This window comes from Brachyistius frenatus, unplaced genomic scaffold (assembly GCF_029030835.1).
Source record: "Brachyistius frenatus isolate BFR_SWC_R1_liver_20210118 unplaced genomic scaffold, ASM2903083v1 Contig_1, whole genome shotgun sequence".
Lineage (NCBI taxonomy): Eukaryota > Metazoa > Chordata > Actinopteri > Embiotocidae > Brachyistius > Brachyistius frenatus.
The window spans coordinates 1907568-1930736 of NW_027210600.1; the positions used below are offsets into that span (position 1 = coordinate 1907568).

At 41.1% G+C, this 23169-nt stretch overlaps 1 protein-coding gene across 1 annotated transcript in view; it reads right to left on the reverse strand.

Annotated features, from left to right (window-relative positions):
• The window catches only part of LOC138616379 (calsyntenin-2-like), a 276054-nt gene that overhangs the window by 98231 nt on the left and 154654 nt on the right, over window positions 1–23169 (reverse strand). Inside the window, exons 3-4 of the mRNA XM_069690622.1 lie at window positions 20635–20830; window positions 4249–4457 (exon numbers count right to left, since the gene is read on the reverse strand). Coding sequence (XP_069546723.1) covers window positions 4249–4457; window positions 20635–20830 — 405 coding nt within the window. The remainder of the gene's footprint in view (window positions 1–4248; window positions 4458–20634; window positions 20831–23169) is intronic.

Consider the following 23169-nt stretch of genomic DNA (forward strand, 5'->3'; position numbering starts at 1 on the left):
TCATGCTGCGCAGAGTGCATGAAGGGAGCTCTTGTAGTCTTAATGTGTCTGTTAATATTTGATGAGTCTTCCATTACAGACGCTTGACAATGCGATACACGCAGCCAGGCCTGGGCAGGGAGGGGGCACCCTGACGGAGAACACTTGTCGGGTATAAAGTGCATTGAAAAGAGATGCTATTAGCCCTTATTGGCTGCGGGTTGAAACATAGCTGGAATGAGTGACTGCAACTTCTATTACAGCGGGGATGCTTCTTGAGGTTGTTGCATTGTGGTAAGAGAGGTGCAGAGGGAGCTGAATGTTGATCATGTGGTATATTTGAATACGGGTGTGTGAATAGGAGGATTCATGAGGACGGCATTGTTCGCCTTCCCGTTCTCCTCATTGCCCATTCTCTGTCTTCCTCTCAGCTTGTTAAAAATTCCTTTCCTCCTCCCTCTCGCTGTCCAACCTTCCCATTCCCTCTCAGTGCACATCATCGTCTCACTGTTTTGCAGCCTCATCCCATTTACCTGTTTGCTGCCTCATCTGTTGTGCTGCTCTTTCTCTTTTTTTCCTCTCACACACACACACACACACACACACACACACACACACACACACACACACACACACACACACACACACACACACACACACACACACACACACACACACACACACACACACACACACACACACACAGACAAGTATTAAATGCACACTTACACACTCACACACTCACACCTTTCTGCATGACGGAGGTTCCTATTCCTGCTCCTTCAATTACTACATCAACTTATCCGTGTCAGCAGCCTGTGCGTGCTGTGACTGCTGGTGAGGGTGGCTAGCTAGTAAATGACTGCTTTACCCTCCAGCTCACTCTCTCTATTTGCTTCTCTATCAAAGCACCATAAACACACACACACACACACACACACACACACACACACACACACACACACACACACACACACACACACACACACACACACACACACACACACACACACACACACACACACACACACACACACACACACACACACACACACACACACACACACACACACACACACAAAACCATCCGTGCATGTGTCTGTGCGAGTTCCCTCCATCATCCCTGTATAATTACCATCCAGTTTTTACAACAGAGCATTTCTTACCTAAAGCTGCTTAAACCCCCTTTGTCTTTGTTTGAAGGACAATGCTGCCATTAATCCAGGGTGTCAATAAATTGCATAAAAACACTGAAACCAAAAATATCTTATCTCCCAACAGTTTCTTACTTTACTAAAACATGGGTCCCACAATGTTAAATGCTCGAACAGGAGGAAATATAGGCTGTTTTTTAGGGACTATTTTCAGTCTTAGAGTTGAAGTGAGTATGACAATGAGAGTGTTTGTGGGCTTTACTCAAAATTAAATACAGCGCCCATGTTGATAGTAATGAAGGATCATCTGGTGCAGACGTGTAGTTTTCATTCGCCATGTAAGCAGCATAGATGTAGTGATGATCATGTCGCTTGATTGTCCACATTTGAGTCCAGAAACAAATATACTACTGAGTAAATTGCCTTGATATTTTACACAGACATTCATTGTCCACAGAGGATGAACTCCTTTGATTTAATGATCACCTGGCATTTTCTTCAAGTATGACATTAAGGGTTTTAAGTTAAATGTCCCTCTAGGACAATAGTAACTTTAGTTATACTGTACATACATTTTTGTACTTTGTGTTTAGTCACAATTAGCAAATGCATGCTAATACCTTAAACTAAGGTGAAGGGCATGGCAAACATTTTACCAGATGAACATCTGCTTGTATTGTATTTGGTCCTGCATTCAAATTATTTACCGTGTTCATGAGAAGAGTCCATATGAACGCTTCCCTCAAGTGGTATTCACAACCTACCTTGAAACCTTGACATTTTTTAAAGGTCCAAGTTCTCGAGGTGTGACATGTTTGCTGATATTGTCAGATATGGCAATGGAAATTCATTTTTCATTGGATGAAAAGTTAATACACTGTACTTTTAGCCGTAATTTAATTATATGTCTTCTCCATAATATTGTCTCTATATGTCATCACGCCTTTGCGTTTCCTGCATTACGTTACCTGACTTCTAGCTCGCTAAATTGTTAGCCTCTCCGGCTTTTAGTCACCGTCCATGTTGCCGTTGCCTAACAGCGGTGTTCTTTTGACTAAACCACTTGAGTGCCGAGCACACCGTGCAAATGACATGTCGTAACCACAAGCTCACAAATTTCATTTGAAGGCAGCATGGCTGCCTGATGTTAGCATTTAGCTCATAGCATTGTAAAGCCGAAGTGTCAAAGAGGTCGCTGAACTTTTGCTGGATGTGCAATGCACCATCCCTTGGCAAAGTAAAGCATCACTTTGTAACATGGATACGGCACTGTTTATTGATAAACGGCAAATGACTGCTGCATTGATTTGCTAGCTGTAAAATATTTTATTATAGGCCACACTGCAGGGTTTTGATAAACCTTGAGTTTCATAAATCTGTTACCCCAGTCAGATTTCCTGCATCACATTTCATTGTCTCAATTGTTCCAGAAGCAACACATCCCCACCAACACAGGGCTGATTTGTGTTGTAACGCCGACTAGTCTTGTTAATGTCGATGGCACAAGGGAACAACCTGTATGAGGCTTCGAATACAAAAGCAATATCTGTCTCTTTGTGGGATTTGCTGACAATTAGAATATCACCAGCCTTATCCTTTATGTTTGGTTTATCCCAGCCACAATTTACCACTTACCACCATCCCTTATCCTGTTTTACCACTTAGACAGATCTCACTCTCACAGTCAACCTCCATTTTCCTCCCTCCCTCTTCCTCTCTCCCTCAGGCACTTGAGTTCAAGAGCTCTCATAGCCTTTTTCTCAGCGGTCAATGGCTGAGCAGGAACCCTTCAAATGGAGAGAGAGCGCTCCGGCTACAGCCTCTCCCATGTATCATTCACAGTGCAGTTTGGCCCAAACCTTACCCAGTCAGCCTTTTTATTGCAACACCTCAGCAGTCGCACACTCTTGGCGGTCGGCAGCAGCAAAAATCTAAACAGTAATGTCCCTTTCATCTGAGCAAAAAAAACATATGGGTGTAGTCTCAGCAGCACTAATCTGCCAGTTGTATTTAAGTAGCTTGTCTAACAGCGATACAACACTACAAGTCTAGAGTTAAAGTGTATGCCCAAATAATATATTAAATCCTTTCTGACTTTGTGTGAAGTACCCAGCAAATTGTGAAAAGAGGAAAGGTAAATTTGACTATTTGGAGATATGAATGTAACAATAGTCATGGACATCCATATTAGGAAAGTCACAGAGGTCAGTCTATGTGACAATCAAGAACGGATTTGTTTTCTTGGCTATCTCACTTTTTATTGTGTGTGTGTGGGTTATGTTAACATAATAATCTCTACAAATATTGACAATATATAATAAACTATGAAGTAAAAATATGAACCAGCAACTCAGTAAAGTTAAGTACATTTTTGAGGGTGTCTGAGAGTGTCAATGGATTTTTCTTAGTCTTTATCTTCGTCTCTGTGTGTTTTTTTAATGTTTGTGCGAGCACCGACTTCTGTGATCTGATTTGTGGCGAGTGATGGCTCTCTGGGCAAAGCTTGACTTTGTCCTTGGAAAGAGCAGAGAACACATTTTTACCCCGGGGAGAGACATCTGTCAGAGTATTAAGTTTAGCTACCAAAGTATGCAGATATGTGTATGCACAGTATGAGAGAGAGAGAGAGAGAGAGAGAGAGAGAGAGAGAGAGAGAGAGAGAGAGAGAGAGAGAGAGAGAGAGAGAGAGTGTGTGTGTGTGTGTGTGCTTCTGCTGTGGGTGTGAAGTTTATGTATACTTTATACATCGACTTGATTTTTAGATAGTAAGTGTCACAGTGTTATGAAATAAATGTTTTTTTTTGTATCTTCCATAAATACAATGAATTGCAAATGGAATGCAATAGAAAAAACAAAAAACTGTAAAGTTGATCTGGAAGATTTTCTTGGACTTATGGGAAATCATTGAAATAAGTAAAACAGAACTGCTGTAAGATGAGACAGGCTGAGAGAAAGTCAGTTAATTAAAATTTTATTGACAGCTTTTCAAAAAAACACTTGCAATGCACTGGATGTCACAGGCTGTTCATAGCGAGGAGATATAACAGGTTTTTTTGTGGCAATTACTAACATATCTGTGGATGCTGTTAACATATGTCCCCCCTCTTCTACTCACCATTGCGATCTATAGCAAACGGTGTGTTGGTGGTGGTGATCTGGTAGTTGCAGATCTGGCTGTACTGTGGGGAGCAGTCCTGGTCGGTGGCCTCCACTTGCAGGATGCTGTCGTAAATCTTGCCCTCTGTCACCGCTGCTCGGTACTGAGGTTCCCGAAACACCGGAGCAAACTCATTCACATCGTTGACTTGAATGTGAACAACTGCCCTGCAGACAATAGGGGGAGAAGAGTGGGCATTAATATATGATGGTATCATCTGCATAGAGTGTTATTAGATTAATGACAGTACTTTTATATTGCCTCAGGGAGACAAAACACATTTTAGAAGGTGTAATTTGCTAATAAGATTTAGATATTAGGTTATTCTTGACGAGTGTCTAGTCTACTGTACATGGTACAATAGAGCAGCAGCTGATAAGGAAGCAAGCATTGTCAAGTATAGTGAAGAAGCAGAGATGAATTTGAGGGTGAATCCACCAAATGTACACATTAGATTTAGATTGCATGGTATGAGGAGTACTTCTGCAGTGCTTCTTAACTCATCACAGTCATCTTAGCTCAATGTCTGACAAGTTGGGTCGGGATTAAAGAAAATACATTAGTTGCAGTTGCAGTATAGGAACGGTGCAGGGTTAGGATCTTGACTCCACAAGATGTCTCAGCGTCTGCTGCTTCAATTTCTACCAAAAAAAGTCCTGTGGGAGTCTCCCAATTTCAGTGAAGAGCATAATTAAGTCACTCTAGTACCATAGAAGACATTTCAAATTATCCAATACCTATTCACCATTGCCTGCATGTTAATAAAGTTAATTATTCATGTTTTCATTCATTATTTAGCTCAAACACCACTCATGCTGACACTTTATTTTTTAAGTAACTGTCGGTCAGAAAAATAACATTTATTTACGGTTCGTCGTCTTTATTTTCAAGAAAATAAAAGGGAGCCCAAGAACAAAGAACAAAGTGACTTTATAAATGGGAAGAAGTCATGTGTGTCTGTATGCTTGTGTTACATTGCACCTAAACATCTCAAAGCCCTACCTTAAATGCCTTCCAAGGCTAAATACTGTACGTCTTGTGATGTCCAGAAAGAGACAGCACTAGGTGCAGAAATGTAACACCTTCTTTGTTTTAAGAAACAACGAGGTGGAGATGAGTTTGTGTTTAATGGGATTAGCTGGTGGGTATGTTAATGACAGTGAAATCATCCTTTTAAAAGATCCCGTAAACATCTCCCCAACATGTGGTCGCTTGGAGATGGAGACTGGACAACAAAGAGGGAAGCAGTGGGGAGGCAGAGCTCGGGCAGAATGGATTTTCACACTGCCATATCTCTCTCTGTCACAAGTACACAAACACAGGCCATGGTTTGTCTTTGAGGCTGTATACACAGGCGGTTTAATAGTTTGATAGAACACACAAAGATGTAAACAACTGGTGGGAAAACAGAAAGGACAAAGGCAATGAGGAAAAGCAACTAACTACGTAACTAAGTGTGTTTACTCAAGTTTACTAAAATACAAACAGAACTTTGTTTCAGTATTTCCATTTTACTTCTTTTTGACTTTTACCCTATCACATTTTTATCCTTCAAGTCTTAGTTTGAGTATCAGTAACGGTGACAACAGGCACTGATCCATCATCATGTTCTGAGTGCATAAAAAAACCACTTATTAGTCAGTGCACCATGTGCTTTTCTGTTCCTGTTGAGAGTCAGCTCGCAGCAACCTGCTCGTTATTTCAGTTACACATTTGTTATTCATCCTCAAAAGCTCTCATGCATTTTATCAGACATGTAAGCATGCATAACACACAACCGTAAAAATAAATACCAACTGGCAAATTATTCAGTGATGATGAAAATATGGTCAGAAGCAGCTTAATAATGAAGCATTCACCCAATAAATCATGACATATGTCTCTTCTATACGTGATATTACAGTTGCCACTAATTAGCTTAATTAAATTTTATAGGCGGCGGAATACAGACATTCACCGTTTACATTTCCAAGGTGTTAAATGGGGTTGCTTTGTCACAACCGTTGGCTTAGCTGTACACAGAAGGTACCTTATGTCTTATGCGCCGTGACGTTGTGGGTCGAAAAAGGTCATGTGACAAAGAACAAAGGGGGAAAAGTCTGTATAGGGAGGGGGCCAGGGGTTGTTGAATGGAATAACCCCAGTACTGTCACTCGGGGGATCAGTGTTTGCATCCATGATCGAGCAAAAGTCAACATGGATTTCTTTTAAATAACCCTAACCATGATCTTTTTCTGTAACTACAACCTTTTTGGTGCCTAAACATAAGGCCCCGCATGTGTCCGTATAAAAGGCACATACATACAAGGTGCTGTGCACTTTCTGAATCTATATAAGACGTGAACAGCTTTGATAAAAGGACAGTGTTTGATGGCCTGGGAGTGAGAACAGGTTGTTATATTGCACATTTTCAAAGCAAATATTGACATCAGACAAGCATTTTAAATATTCAAAAAGAGACCTTCACCATAATCTTCTACAGACATCCAAATAACACAAAGAAATCACGATGAAAGAAGCTATTCTGCATAATAGCAGTAACTGTTATCTACTTTTGCATGGTGAATTTTGCTTTTATTTTAATTATTTGTACTTTTACTGAAAATAAGGAGTCTGAATAAAACTTATGTAACCCCAGGTACAGAATACACAAATGAACATTCACATGACAGTGATTCATTACTGAGCTTTAGGATTAGTGGGATGTTAATGGTGATGCTAACAGCAGTAAGAGATGGTGAGAAGAAGCACTGACAGATGATGGTAGCACCAGTGTGCGCAGTAAATCCCTCAGCCAGCCTTGTTTTGTCATATTAATGACACTCTCTCATAAACATTACCCCCCTGCTTCGCCACACTCCCCAGTGGTGAGGGAGCGAACATATGTTCCACTCCTCTGGGGCTTGTATAGATGGACTGAGTGTGTTGTGCGCGTGTGTGTGTGTGTGTGTCATTATGTATTCATGCACACAAATGCATGATATATAACTAAATGCAGTAACTGCAAAAATATCTGTTTGTGTGCATGTGAGTGTGTATTTCTCTGCTGATGGCTCACATCTGGCTGAAGCAGACGCCTCGCTCTCGAGGGTAATTGTGTATGTGTGTGTGTGTGTGTGTGTGTGTGTGTGTGTGTGTGTGTGTGTGTGTGTGTGTGTGTGTGTGTGTGTTAGTGTTTTCATATTGTTGGAAGATTGCCAAACCGAGCCCAAGGCTGCATTCCCTCCCTGTGCCAAGCCTCAACTCATAAGCAGGGGTCCACCAATGAGTCAGAGTGACACAGAAAGACAGCGGGGGGTTAAATGACCCCGTGGGTTCAACCATGATCATAACACCGCTAAACAAAGTGGATAAAAACAAGTGCCACGGGGACAGTTATTTTAAGAAAAGTCAAAGGTTAAACAAACTACATCACCCCAGTGCATAAGGAAATACAATCTAAGACCCTCTTTTCTCTTAGCAAGGATATACAGACTGAATACTCTCCTTGTCATCAAGTGTTTGTGTAAAACAGCATCATATAAAGGCCCCAGTGTGCTGGATAGAAGCAGTGGCACATGGCTTTCTTTAACATTAGTAAGATGGCATCAAACTGTCTGCTATACATTTAGTTAAATGGTCCAATAGAAAAAGATTCACATCACTGTAAGTTCAGATGCTGCCCCCCTGTTCCCAAGCTGTCATCATGTCAGTTTAACTCTAATTAAACTCTAGTCTGCAGTACCACTCCATACACTTCACTGCTAAGGCCGGCTCCATCATTGGCTGCAATCTGGACAGCCTGGAAAAGGTGGTGGAGAGGAGGACGCTGAGGAAACTATTATCCATATTGGATAATCCTGACCACCCTCTCCACCACCTGCTGCAGGGACAGTGGAGCACTTTCTCCAAAAGACTCTTCCAGCTCCACTGTCACAAGGACAGATACAGGAGATCATTCCTGATACAGGAGATCATTCCAGATACAGGAGATCATTCCTGATACAGGAGATCATTCCAGATACAGGAGATCATTCCTGATACAGGAGATCATTCCAGATACAGGAGATCATTCCTGATACAGGAGATCATTCCAGATACAGGAGATCATTCCAGATACAGGAGATCATTCCAGATACAGGAGATCATTCCTGATACAGGAGATCATTCCTGATACAGGAGATCATTCCAGATACAGGAGATCATTCCTGATACAGGAGATCATTCCAGATACAGGAGATCATTCCTGATACAGGAGATCATTCCTGCCCACTGCAATAAGACTGTACAATAACTCACCTCTGGTCAAATCCATCACACAACAATAACACCGTTGTCTGTTGTCTGTTTTTCTTGGTTGTTTAAATATAAAAACAACAACAACAACAACAACAACTTTGCACTATTACTTAGTTAGTTTTAATTTAATTATTCTATTTTATTGTATATATTGTGCATTTTTATATTTAATATTTTTTACTGTTATTTTATTGCTTTCCTGTATCTATAAACGCTGCTGTAGCAAAAACATTTCCCTTTGGGGATTAATAAAGTATCTATCTATCTATCTATCTATCTATCTATCTATCTATCTATCTATCTATCTATCTATCTATCTATCTATCTATCTATCTATCTGTCTGTCTGTCTGTCTGTCTGTCTGTCTGTCTGTCTGTCTGTCTGTCTGTCTGTCTGTCTGTCTGTCTGTCTGTCTGTCTGTCTGTCTGTCTCGGTCGGTCGGTCGGTCGGTCTCGGTCGGTCGGTCGGTCGGTCTGTCTGTCTGTCTGTCTGTCTGTCTGTCTGTCTGTCTGTATCTATCTATCTATCTATCTATCTATCTATCTATCTATCTATCTATCTATCTATCTATCTATCTATCTATCTATCTATCTATCTATCTATCTATCTATCTATCTATCTATCTATCTATCTATCTATCTATCTATCTATCTATCTATCTATCTATCTATCTATCTATCTATCTATCTATCATAGAAGGACACATCATTGCATTAAATTAGTACCATATAAAGGTGAGTTTGATTCTCATGCAGCTGTGATCAATTTGGTTGGAATTAAAAATGACTTAAGAAGAATGATGGTAGAATCACACAGAATAAGGACTGTGGATTGTGTCTCTTAAAGTGAAGATATATTCATAAGATGTCATTTATTTCCAGTATTAACAGGAGGAATGATTACAGCAAGCACTTCTTCTCTTTACTTATAAGAATATAAATAAGACTAAAACAACTGTGAACCTGCCTTTAATGAGAAACCAAAGTAAATTCTCAGCACAAGTGGAAGCAAATATGTTGTCGATCAAACCACTCTGACCTTTTGATCTTCCTCTGAAGACTTTGTGGTTCTATAAAACTGCCTTTGTTATGCTCCTGCTCTACTTCTGTAACACATAATTCCTATGACTGCATTCGTTTTTCACTTAAAATTAAAGGTATGATGTACCAATTCCTTTCACAGCTGACTCACATCAGACACATCCTATTCAGGTTGAGTGAAGGGTTTTAAAGGATTTTAAAGGAGCTGCTGTTTTTGCTCAAAATTAGTCAAAATGCAACATTAATACAGATTTGTTGTTAATTTGCTGCATTAAAATAGTTTCACAAAAAGGAAGCACATGACCTGAGAATGAACTCAGAAGTGATGTGAATACTGCTGCATGTGACAAAAATGAATCACGGCATTCTAATCAACAGGTTCAAACATTATGCAGATGATGGACAATTGTCTGTCTTTGTTTCACTTTGCAACCCCAGCATTTTGAGAGCAACCTCACAGATACATGTTTTCTGAAATATTGCAATTGATGCAATTTTGTAAAAATAGAGTGAACCCTAAACCCTAAAGTCCAAGCACCAAACCCAAACCCGCCTTGATTTAATTGATGTCACTCGTGTGTGCAGCTGTCATGTTTGAGTGTTTGAGTCCACGACAGTTCGAAATGGTATAAAAAGCCAAAATGGGACATGCTTGATTAGCTTACATTTTGTGGGAGAACACATTTTATAAGTCTCTAATGTTGCTATGAACTTTGGGAAAGTCCCTCAGGAAAGTCTGTAAATATGCAGAAAAGGTCAGAAAGTCGGAATCAGAGCCCCGGCAGACTTGAGGATCTGACCGTGGGACAGCCCTAAACCCTTGTGGACTTATTGGCAATGCACCTCAAAGTCTGAGTGTGAGTGTGGAGATTGGCATTGTGCCAGAGTCTACTTGCAGGATCAAATGGAGTCATTGCCTCACCGCTTGCAACACTTTACTGACTCCCTGTATCTTTTATGAAGCCTTACACCACCTATTTTAATTCACATCAAAACACTCTTTACAAAAGTGTCAAATCATTTATTATGTATAAACATATAAATATATATATTTAATAAAAAGTAAGTAGAAATGGTCTGCAATCACTCTTTAAGGATGTAAATATCTCATCAGAGAACGAAAAGCATTCCAAGCAGAGAAGACGAGAGTGCCAGGTGCGATTTCCTCACATCTGATTAGATACCAGCTGCACATAAAGCCAGGTGATGCATGTTAATGTCAGGTTAGTATTGTTCCCAGTTTATTACATATTCATCTATATTCATTATTTATCAACACTCAACTACACACAGCCACTCAAACCGAGTCATCATTGAACGCCTCAGACACACACACGCACGCACGCACGCACGCACGCACACACACACACACACACACACACACACACACACACACACACACACACACACACACACACACACACACACACACACACACACACACACACACACACACAACACAAAGGTAAAGGACTCAATTAATCTTTGTCAAGAATTAGCCGAGAGCTTGAATTATCAATTTCCTCATGTAAGACTGGAATGGAAATAAACAACCCTAAATATACCGATGGGATCAAAATGCACAACACAACACAGGTTGGTAACCTCATCAATATGCAAGGTATCCCACTTCCACATCGACTAGGAGCCCCAGGCACTACCACAGCACTCCATGGAGGCCAGTGTACACTCAATACAAGGTGATTATAATGCATGGTAATCCAGTTCAGTTTTTAGCTTCATGAGCAGGTCCTGCTTACACCGTAGATCAAACCGCTGATGGATAGCTGTGGCTATCATGCTACAGTATGCAGGAACGGCAGTCTTTAAGAGCATTTGTGCCCAAGTAAATGCTGCACGTCCATTTGTCGGAATCTGCTGACAAAACATCCGACCGTCTGCTGATGTGCAGCGACGCCTGATTGTGGTTTGAATCCGGGATGGGAGCGGGTGTCACTTTCTTTTGTCTGGTAAGTGAAGCAGACAAGCACAGATGGTGCAGTTCCTGGCAACGCATATTCATAATTGAAACATGGAGACTATACTCTCCTATTACATTATGTTAGTTGAAGATAAACAACATATTCCTACTCTAGATTTTTTTTTGGCTTGCCAGGAATAATAGTCCCGTCAACTAACAGGTTTTGACAGAATGAGGTTTCACTCATATTAGCATCAAGTGTGACAAGCGTGAAGTTAAGATTCTTGCGAGAATAAAGAGCCGACACATTGACAGGGCACACTATCTGCGTGGAGTCCCCTGGTCTCCTCACTGCAGAAATTTATCATGACAGCTTATGCTAACGAGGCACAGCTCTTGGCCCACTTCTCCACTCATAAAAAAAGTGTCTTTTTTTGTTGCTAATGTTGAGAGTGCTTTAAGGTGGCTGTCTATGAGTGCGTTTGTGTGCTAGATGGTTATGAGATGCAAAAAAAATCAGCCTGTCTATCCCCAGCTATGCTATTTGACTTATTTATATGTAAATCAGTGTGAATTTGACTCGGCATTTGGGATTTGAGAGTGTGTCTGTGTGTGTGTGGTTGTGCATGACTATCCTTCAGCTGCCTGTTCAGTGAGATAATGAGCCTCTCCAAACTGCGGTGAGGTTACAACATACAGGCCTCTAAGATTTGTTACTGATGACTTTAATAAGAACCGCAATGCCAAGCACGGTGTGTGCATGAATGTGTGGCCATACATGAGATAACATCTGTGTGTCCACATTACATCTATATTTGCTCTCAGACACACACACTTACACACACAGACAGCCACAGAGCCCCCTAACCCTGTGAATGTTTTATCCCCCCTCGACAGCCTCCAAGCACTTAACCCCTGGGCCAGAGTTAAATACACGTGTCATGATTAAGTGCGAGTCCTGGGAGGAATTATAAATATGACTTGCTTTACAAAGCTGTGCCTAAATAATCTTTGCACAGAGGGAACTGTGGGGGGAAAGGAAGGATACAATCAGTACAGAGAAACTTAATACTTTATCGTATTTCAGCTGCACCCAACCTAAAGGCTACAATGGTGACTTTTGAGATTTTTGTCCAACTTTTCAGAGGAGCATCTACAAACGTTAAAATCAGGTAATGATGTTACCCTAAGATATTTGCTTTTTTATTTTTCCTTGGGACTTCTTACAAAAGCAACATGTTCGCCCATTGAGCAGGAAATGTCAGCAGTTCAGCTGTGAAGTAGTTTAGCCACGTGCTGTTCTGTTTTGTCTGAATAACTTTTAGAGGTTTAAAGAAGTAAAACTATACAGTGTAATCAGAAAAGAACCATTATTTTATACTGTGATTTTACATTGTTAGAAAAATAATTTCAAGTGAAATCCTGGTTATCTTCTTGTGATCCCTTTGAGCTAACTTAAGACCCTTGTAGAAATTATTAATAAAACAATTACATTTTCCAATTTTGAAACCATGATATGTTTTAGTTGAACCATTTATTGTTTAAGAAGAAGAATCATTATATTTGCCAGTATGTCAGACAGGAATTCAACCTCTGCATGTAACCCACCTGAAGCAGTGAGCAGCTGCAGCACCTGCAGGGAGCAGTCCGGGGTTTGGTGAGTTATTGAATCCGGTCCAAGAAACCAAAGCCCTGATTCGAAACCTCCAGGCTGCCTCGTTAATAAAAACATTTTTTCCTCATCAAAAGTATTTTCTAAGTTGCGTTCAGAGCTAGAGGCCGCTGCCTCCATCCTGCAGTTGCAGGGAGAGTTGCGGAAGCCGAGGGTTTGTTTGGGTCAACAGGTGCATCATTGATTCATTGTCTGACTGAAGTTTTTGCATGTTAGACTCTTTGGTCCTGACCATGGCTGTGAACTATCAGTAGATACCAGGAGCTTAACTGTGCAGCATATGAATAAATCATATTGTATTAAAACATGTTTTCATTAGGCCATTGCCCCTGTTAAAAATAAAACAAATCATCTACTGAGTTAAACCTACAATGAAAGAAAGAGGTCAAAACCAGTTTATATCACTCTGTCAGTGGGAAAACAAAACTGCTTTGGGTTAAAACCTCACAATGTCCTCCTTGAAACCAAATTTTAAAATCGGAGGTAGTTCTCTATAACCTTCATTATTCGTAACTAAAAATGTATAGATCATAGTTGTTCAAATAACAACGTTTGGCTGTCTTTCATGATGCTTATGTAGTGCCTTTTTCTAACTTTAACCTGCCCATTGGGACCTTTAAAAAAAAGCCCAGGGAAAAAAGTATGGTCTTATTTGAAACTTCTGGTCCTGTGCAGTCATGTCATGATAAAGTCAAGAACGACATTTTATTTGAAGAAGTCAGCCTGACACAGTTTATTCTGTTTGAATAAAGTTGAAAAACAGCCATTTGTGCTAAATGAAACAGCAGGACATCCCTGTTATTCATTTATATATATATATATATATATATATATATTTTTTTTTAAATTTAAGAAGCATCTTTTGCAATGTTTGTCAAGTATTATCTTTACTGATGCATCATAGTGGTTTATTTTTGTTATTGTTGTTAATTAGGTTTGAGTATATTTAGATTATATTAAGTCATTTACTGTACATAGTGGGTTTTTTTTCAAAGGTCAGCACTACTTGACACCATTTACAATATTTCATTAATGTCTAGGCTGAATCACTATTGAGTTTAATCAATAGACATAAAATGAACATTTATCACATTTATTGCTCTCTACAACAAAGGCTGAGAACACTTCGCAGCTCAGAACAAATCGTTCATTGGGCAGAGGTCAGCCCTACGGTGTTGTAGATTAATTTGTGTTTCATTTAAAGCTGACCTGAGCAGAAACAGCCTCAAGGAGTTTAAGGTGAATTCATTTGAGCCGTGCACTTTGCTGACAAGTGAGTAAAGCTTCAACAGGCAGCCGAGTAAAGTGTACCCGAGGGCAATACGAAGCATTGGGATTCAGAACTGGCAAATCTGTACGCCGCGGTATTGGTGCTCTGACTCAGAGAAAGGCCGTCATTAACGTCAGTGTTTATAAAACCGTGACCATGAGTGGAGGAATAGGCAACTTTTATTGGCTTTGCAGGATGATGCATATATTCAAAGTTTGACATGACATTTTGAAAAAAATTAAAGAAAATCTCTTGTTTGCAAAAAAAAAAAGTCACAGTGAGAGAGAGATTCTTACAGCTGGGGCAGAGAGAGCATTCATTTGTGAATGCAGGGGCAGTCTGACGAAATGTTCAAACACTGAACTCTGTAACAGAGACAGACGGCCTGACAGAAAGAAGGAAAGAGGCAGACAGCGAGAACTAGCTGAGCTTTAGCCAGCCAGGAAGAAAAAAAAATGACAACAGTGAGAAGTAGAATAGCAGCCAGTGGTAAGCAGAGCCGGAAAGGATAGAGGATAGAAGGAGAAGTTTAAACTCATCCCGTGTCACTCCTGATCCTCTCCCCTGTCCTCTTTAGCAGCTAATTTTCTTGACTGCCCTTCTTCTCTGCTGTTGACATGTCATGTGTAATTTGAGCACAGCCTTAGGCAGAGATTCTTTTTCCCTGTTAGCTTCTTTCTAAATGGGAACGAGCAAGCGAGTGGTGCGGAGAAAAGCCAGCCTCATCCTTTGAGAGTTGCCAGCGAAAGGACAGGCCATTTAAAGTGTCCCCAAATTCACTTCCCCTCCAGCATCAGCCTGTCTGTACCAACCAAACTGGGTCTGCGTCACAGCAGGCAGTGAGCTATGATGATAGAAAGTAATAGTGTGATATAAGAGAACGCCCGGGCGCTTGAAAGAGATGTAAAACATGATCAACAGTAAAAAGGAAGAGCCAGAGGGGTGCAATGTGACTGGTTACCCCTGATGACCTCCTTACCAGAGTCTAAAGGTGAAAAGTGGCTGCTGGCTCGGTCGTACTAGAGCCTTGTATGAAGTGAAGTGACTGCTAGCATTTCATGTTGAAAATGTCAGCAAACAACCACATAGAAATAAAAAAAAAAAAAAAAAAACCGCAAAGAGACACAAAATAACTATGATGTGACACAAAACAACCACAAAAAGATGACAAACAACCAATGAGGGACACAAACCAACCACACGGAGACACAAAACAACCACACTGAGAAAGATGAAACAACCACATAGAAATAAAAACAACAACCATGATGTGACACAAAACAACCACAAAAATATGCCAAACAACCACTGAGGGACACAAAACAACCACAGTGAGACACAAAAAGTGAGAAAAAAAAATCCATTATCTGACAAAACAACCACAAAAACATGCAATAATACTGCAAAACAACCACATGGAAACCCTAAACAACCCCAAGACATCCACAAGGAAATGCATCAGAACTAGAGAGAATCGCAAAACTACACAAAACAACTATAAAGTGTAACACACACACACACACACACACACACACACACACACACACACACACACACACACACACACACACACACACACACACACACACACACACACACACACACACACACACACACACACACACATTATATCTAGTTTCTAACCACTGCTACTGAGTGAGAAGCTGCGGGTGGTGGGGGTGGACACGTCCACCGTCTCCTGGGTCACTGACTACCTGACAGGCAGACCACAGTTTGTCCGTCTGGGCAGTGTGCTGTCTGATACGGTGGTCAGTGGTATTGGAGCTCCTCAGGGAACTGTTCTGTCCCCCTTCCTGTTCACCTTGTACACAACTGACTTCCAGTACAACTCAGAGTCCTGCCATCTGCAGAAGTTCTCTGATGACTCTGCAGTGGTCGGATGTATAAGGGATGGACGGGAGGATGAGTACAGGGCAGTAGTGGAGGACTTTGTGGAGTGGGCGGGAAGAAATCACCTGCTCCAGAACGTGGCCAAGACCAGAGAGATGGTGGTCGACTTCAGGAGGAAGACGACGGCTCCACAACCGCTGAGAGTTCTGGGAGAGGAGGTGGACATGGTTGAGGAGGACAAGTACCTGGGTGTGTCCATCGACAACAGACTGAACTGGAAGACCAACATCAACGCTGTCTACAAGAAGGTGATGAGTCGACTCTTTTTCTTGAGGAAACTTCGATCCTTCAATGTGTGCAGCGAGATGTTGGAGATGTTCTACCAGTCTGTTGTGGCCAGTGCTTTGTACTTCGCTGGGGTCTGCTGGGGGAGCAGCGTTGGAGCCGGAGACACCAACAGACTTAACAAACTGGTTAAGAAGGCCGGCTCCATCATCGGCTACAAACTGGACAGTCTGGAAAAGGTGGTGGAGAGGAGGACGCTGAACAAACTATTGTCCATATTGGATAATCCTGTCCACCCTCTCCACCACCTGCTGCAGGGACAGCGGAGCACTTTCTCTAAAAGATTCCTCCAGCTCCGCTGTCACAAGGACAGATACAGGAGATCATTCCTGATACAGGAGATCATTCCTGATACAGGAGATCATTCCAGATACAGGAGATCATTCCTGATACAGGAGATCATTCCTGATACAGGAGATCATTCCTGATACAGGAGATCATTCCAGATACAGGAGATCATTCCTGATACAGGAGATCATTCCTGATACAGGAGATCATTCCTGATACAGGAGATCATTCCAGATACAGGAGATCATTCCAGATACAGGAGATCATTCCTGATACAGGAGATCATTCCAGATACAGGAGATCATTCCTGATACAGGAGATCATTCCTGATACAGGAGATCATTCCTGCCGACCGCAATAAGACTGTACAATAACTCACCTCTGGCAAAATCCATCACAGTACAATAACACTGTTGACTGTGTTTCTTGGTTGTTTGTATATAATATATATAGATATATACTGTACTGTATATACTGTGCATTTTATATTTTATATTTATATTTTATAGTTTTTACTGCTATTTTACTGCTATTTTATTGCTTTTCTATTATTTCTATTATTATCTTATTGCTTCTGTATGCTGCTGTAGCAAAAAAAATTCCCCTCGGGGATTAATAAAGTAACTACTTAACCTAACCTAACCTAAGTCCACAACCAAAAGCTTGGAAATAGTATCATCCAACATACACACATACACACACACTACAAACACAGTAAACATGAATACAAGTTACGCTTGGATGATTTAAAACTTTCACCGAAGCTTGAAAACCCCCGCTGCTACGATTTCAGCTTTAATGTGTATGTAGTGTGTATTTGTGTGGGTGTGGGTGTGTGTGTGTAAGCTGGACAAGATGATAGATTCCTGTGCTTAGCTCCATTGTTGGCCGAGGTGAGGGTGTGAGTAGGTGTGTGTGTGTGTGTGTGTGTGTGTGTGTGTGTGTGTGTGTGTGTGTGTGTGTGTGTGTGTGTGTGTGTGTGTGTGTGTGTGTGTGTGTGTGTGTGTGTGGGGGGGGGTGTAAGACAGAGAGTGGAGATGTGCAATATACAGCAGACAGAGGTAGGTGTCTGCACTGTGGGCAATTTCAAATAGAAGCTGCTTTCAGGAGAGACAACGTGTGTGACAAATTGTTTTTATCAGCTGACCTCTTTAAAGTATGTTCTGCTGGTGGAGGTGGAGGTGGAGGTGGAGGTGGGTGCTGCTCTCAGAGCAATCTGGGTTCAAGTTGTGGCCAAGTGGAGAGAGGAGGAGCTGAAGTCATATTTTTCGATTTTTATTTATCTTTTTTAACAATATTTAACTTGAAGCCAAGATACTAAAATATTTATTTAGAACAGTTTTGAGTGAAAACAATGTATTAGCCTTTTAAAATAAAGTCAGAGAGGGAGTAGAATAAACTTTCTTTCCAGTTTTCTTTCAAAATAAAAACTTTCCACAGTGCAGCTTAAAGTAGCAACCATCATCAGTCAGTATTACACAGAGATCATTTATTTAACATTGTGAAAATAAAGTCCCTGTCCAGTCTGAATATTTGTAATTTATTAGGATGACAGGTGTTAGTATACTTTCTTATTTTTTGGCTGGTGAGAGGGCATGGAATTCTCATAATTTTACTGAAATTCATTTTTCAAAATCCTATTTTTGTCCTGCTCATTTTATAGTTTCAGATTGATTTTTTTTTTTTGTACTGAAATTTCTCTAAACAGAGTAATTATATTATTTTTTAAATTTAATTACACTTTACATTTTAATTCTATTTTTTTCCTTTTGTTTCTCTCATATAATCTCTTGTAGACATTCATGTGCACCGCTGCTCTGGGAGAAAACGAAAAATTTTTTTTAGCATCTCTTGCTATTCACGAGAAACATTTTTGATATATTTGAGGCTCCCTTGTGCTCAGAGCTTTAAATTTAATCATCCTGTTAATTAAGCACTTTTGCCCTGTGTTTTGCCTCTCAGGTTGCCTAAAGTCTGCCCTATCTTCTTGGTTGTTGGCACTGTATTAAGCCTGAGAGGGAGACCACAGGCAGCTCCACCTTCTCCGCCTTCACGGTAAATATTCGCCCGAAGAGAAACAAGAAGTGAGCATCAATCAGATCTAAGAAGGAGGATGCTCTTTGTACTGAAGATGCCAGCAATCATCTATCATGAGGTCTCTGTGAAGAAATCTTAACATGAGTTATATCTTTAAAATATAGAATTATAGTTGTCTGAACAAACTGCACATTTACTACACATGAAGTGATGTTTGTAAAAGAAGAGCACGTAGTGAGAAAGAACCAGCTGTAGGTGTTACGATCAAGTCGAGATGAAAATACAGTGACAGACTGACTATAAAACTGTCGTCTACAATTCTTTCTTGATGAAATCATTTTATCCCCTTGTGTTACTGTTCTTTTCACATTTCAATGCTTTAATGCAATTTGAAAAGTCTGTTTGGACATCTGTGCTATCAACAAAATCACTGATCATCAGTCTGATGTTTGATGATGATGACGATAGTGATGGTTTACATCAACGCTTGCCCTATAAATGGCCACAGGGAATACGTGAGTGCAAAGACAGCTGCAGTGGCATTAATGTAGACGTTTGCCAGCTTTTCATTCACAGGTGTTCTTTGTGAGGGTGCAGACAGGCAATTGAGGGTGTGTTTATATCAACTTATGTTAAACTGAAAATCACTTTCATGCAAGTGATTTAAGCCTCATAATGCAGGCAAAAAATGTCAACGCACATTTCAGTCTTTGTGCGCACACACACACACACACACACACACACACACTTTAAGCCATAAAGCTGCTCAAGGTTTTATGTATCCGCCCTCAGGTGTGTTAAGTAGCAGCTCTCTGACACAAATTGTGGCACTGCTAATTAAGTAAACTACGCACTGGATTGTCTACTTAGTGTTTTATTAGAAACTAACACAACCTGCTTCTGATTGTTTTTCTTTGGAGATCATCTCTCTGTGCTGGCAGATCGCTGGGACTCTCTTTGAACTGTAGTTGTTCAAAATGACATGAGGTAAGCCCCAACCACCCTCGACCACAAGACTCCTTTCCATCTCCACATGCACGCATATTGCTCAGTCACAGTTATAAAGCCGGTCTTCCTAAACCACCGCTGTGTCCTCACATAGCTGTTAATTTGATTGGGCTTCAAACATTTTGCAAATGAATAAATAATGATCTAGTACTTACATAACGTACTCTTAGCACTTTTATATGATTTCTGAAAAATCGCGTTTATTTAATTGTCTGGTCCTTGTCGTAGTTGGTCTTTCTCTTTTAGGAGTTTTGCACATGCAAAGCCAGGCCCATGCTGGAATTCACACATATGCTCTGTGTATTATAAAGTAAAAAAAAGAAAAGAAAAAAAAAAACCTTTGCCATCATACACAGGAATTGTAGATTTGTATTTGTTGCCATTTAGAATTCTATGTTTTAATGTTATTTTTTGTTTTGATTTTTGTTCAATTAGTCTGTAATTTGGCCTCATTTGTTTTAATTGTATATGATGTGTTATAATCTGTCTGAAGTTGTGAAACACTTCGGTTGTTTAAATGTACCAAATAAATAAACTGACTTGACAGAGTTCATGTGTGTGCAGTTTTATTTTGAAGCGTATTCCATTCAGCTTCTGAAGGCTTTATTCAAAGTCCAGTGTCTCTTTTACTCACTTGTGGGACTTCTTGCCCTCCGAGCCGCCGGGGCCCGAACCGCAGTCGTGAGCCTGGATGATGAAGGTGTATTCCTTCTGCAACTCACAGTCCACCAGGCTGCTTGCCCTCAGCTGGCCCTCACCAGACGTACCGTTCAGCACCACTGCCTCGAACGGAGCCTCCAGCCCATGGATGTTGAACGCACAGATCTCCCCTAGAGAGCCGGGGAGAGAGGGAGGGAGGGAGGGAGGTGGAGGACAAAGAGAAAGAAGGATGAGGTCAGTGTTAATCACAGTCTGTCAGGTTGAGACCAGTTGGAGAACAGTGGGTGTATAAATTAGGTAAGAGCTTGAAGGTTTCTTAAGAAAGAAGAAAGTAGCTTTTTTAATACTAAAGTCTGATACTGAAGTTCAAGAGAGAGCAGGTGTTAGCTGGAAGCCCTTCTGCACAGGTCACTTGTCAAAGAAAAACAGTGCAGCAAAAGGGTTTTAGCCACTTTAAGTTGTTATATACAGATGGTATATTCTTATTCATCATGCAGTACCATCAGGGAGGCACCTGGCTGGTACCAAATTCATTCTGCAGCATGTCAACAACCCCAAACAACAGCAACTAGTCCTGCAGCAGATGGTGTGACCCCCACAGACCCCTGATCTGAAAATCATGCCAGTACCAGAGTCAGTGTGGGATTACACGAAGACACAGAGACAACCTCACTGAAGAACTGTGGCAAGTTTATCCAAGATGCTTGGTAAAACCGACCTGCAAGTATTTATTTGAACTCTAAGTGCAAATCAGTTTATTGTAAAACTTAACTAGCAATGTACACCCTGTTATCTCCATGTGGAAACTCACTGATGTCACCCACCGGTTTGTAAACTGACATTTTGAAGCCTTGACTCTGTTGTTTTTGCCATCGCCACATTGTTTTTTTGGGAATGAGTGAGTGGTGGATTTGACTGAGAACACGAGGACACTATACCCCACCCACCTATACCAGTAACCTGACTGCACCTCAGGCATGTCAATCAAACCAACCAAGCCAATGTAATTAATTATGAAATTATTTTTAAAAGGACCACCATAACACTGATTGGAAGGAGGGAATTTAGTGACACCATGTAATGACTTTGTATTTCATGAGACAAGTTGACGCTTTTTGAACGGGAGTGTCGGTGGTATTGCACATAAGGTACTTCTGCATTGACTTCACTTTTCAGACCTGGAGACTATGTCCATTGTTATGGTTACCTCTGTAAACGGCAGAGCAGAGTCTAAGTATGCTGAACCAAAGCTGGATTGGAATAAAACTTACTGCCACTTTAAAGTTATGAATGTAATGTGAAAAATAAGCCAACATACAGACAGAACAGCAGAGCAGAAAGTCACACTGGAGCTTTATAAATAGATCAAGGTCCCATTTCCACCAATGCACCTTATTTACTGTCTAATTGTTCTTGTGAGAAAACACCACGGGACACTCCTGCTGTTTGTCCACCTAAACATGTACACATTCACTGTGGCGCAACCAGAAAGCACAATTGAGTTACACAGAACTCAAATAAAACTACGATAGCTCAAAGTCACCCTTGTGGAGAGATACAGTGGAAGAAAATTCATTTAAATCCAGAGTGAGCAGCTGGCAAGAGCAAAACAAAAGAGCCGAGACACGGCTGACATCTATTAGCAGGTGGTAAAGAAGTGGTCCATTTGTGGAGTTGTACAGGGAGTTTTTAGGGTTTTTTTCTTGGAGAATTGACATCCTCTCTGCTTCCGCTGGTGGGATTTCAAGAAATCACTTAATGTGCCTGGCTCACACTCTGACCTGTGACGGCTAATTGCACTGATATCACTTAAACTAACAGCAAAGACTAAATTGGATTCCCAAGCAGCTTTGTGCGCGCATTGCTCCTGGCAAGTTCCGATAAGAGCAACTTTATTTTCTACCCTTTCTCTCCCCTTTCATCCTGTTTCTGTCATAATCTCCCCCCCCCCCCCTCCCCGTTCCACATCCTCCCTTCCTGTGGCGGGCAGGGGCTCTGAAATGACAATTTGCCCCTCGGAGGAGCTATAGGCAAAACGATAAAGAAAGGGGAAAGGGAGAGCAGAAAATGAGAGAATTGAGAGGGGGGTGTTGACGCTGCGTGCTTGCTGTAAAGATGTCCCCCCTCTGTATTGCCTGAACAATGACTTATCAGAGTTAAATGGGCCCCTACACTATGGAGAAGCATGGCTTGCCGGCAAGACCAAAATCATAAAATGGCATTGAGCAAACGGTGTGCGACGGGGAGTGACAGAAGATGTAACAGTCTCGATGTGCGGCTTCTCTCAATAGTGCACCAGCGTACAAAACAGGAAAATGGAAAATCCATCACTGCTGGAGCGCGAAATAAATCCAATATACAGAGGCAAATGCAGAAGCTTCCCATCAGGGTGAATATGCTGAGGATATACTGATGGCGCCTGCCCACTGCTGAGGCTAGGTGGCCCGACATGCTCCTCCTGATTTAATTGTAGCTGACGGGGGAGAGGGGAGACGGGGTCAAGGTGACC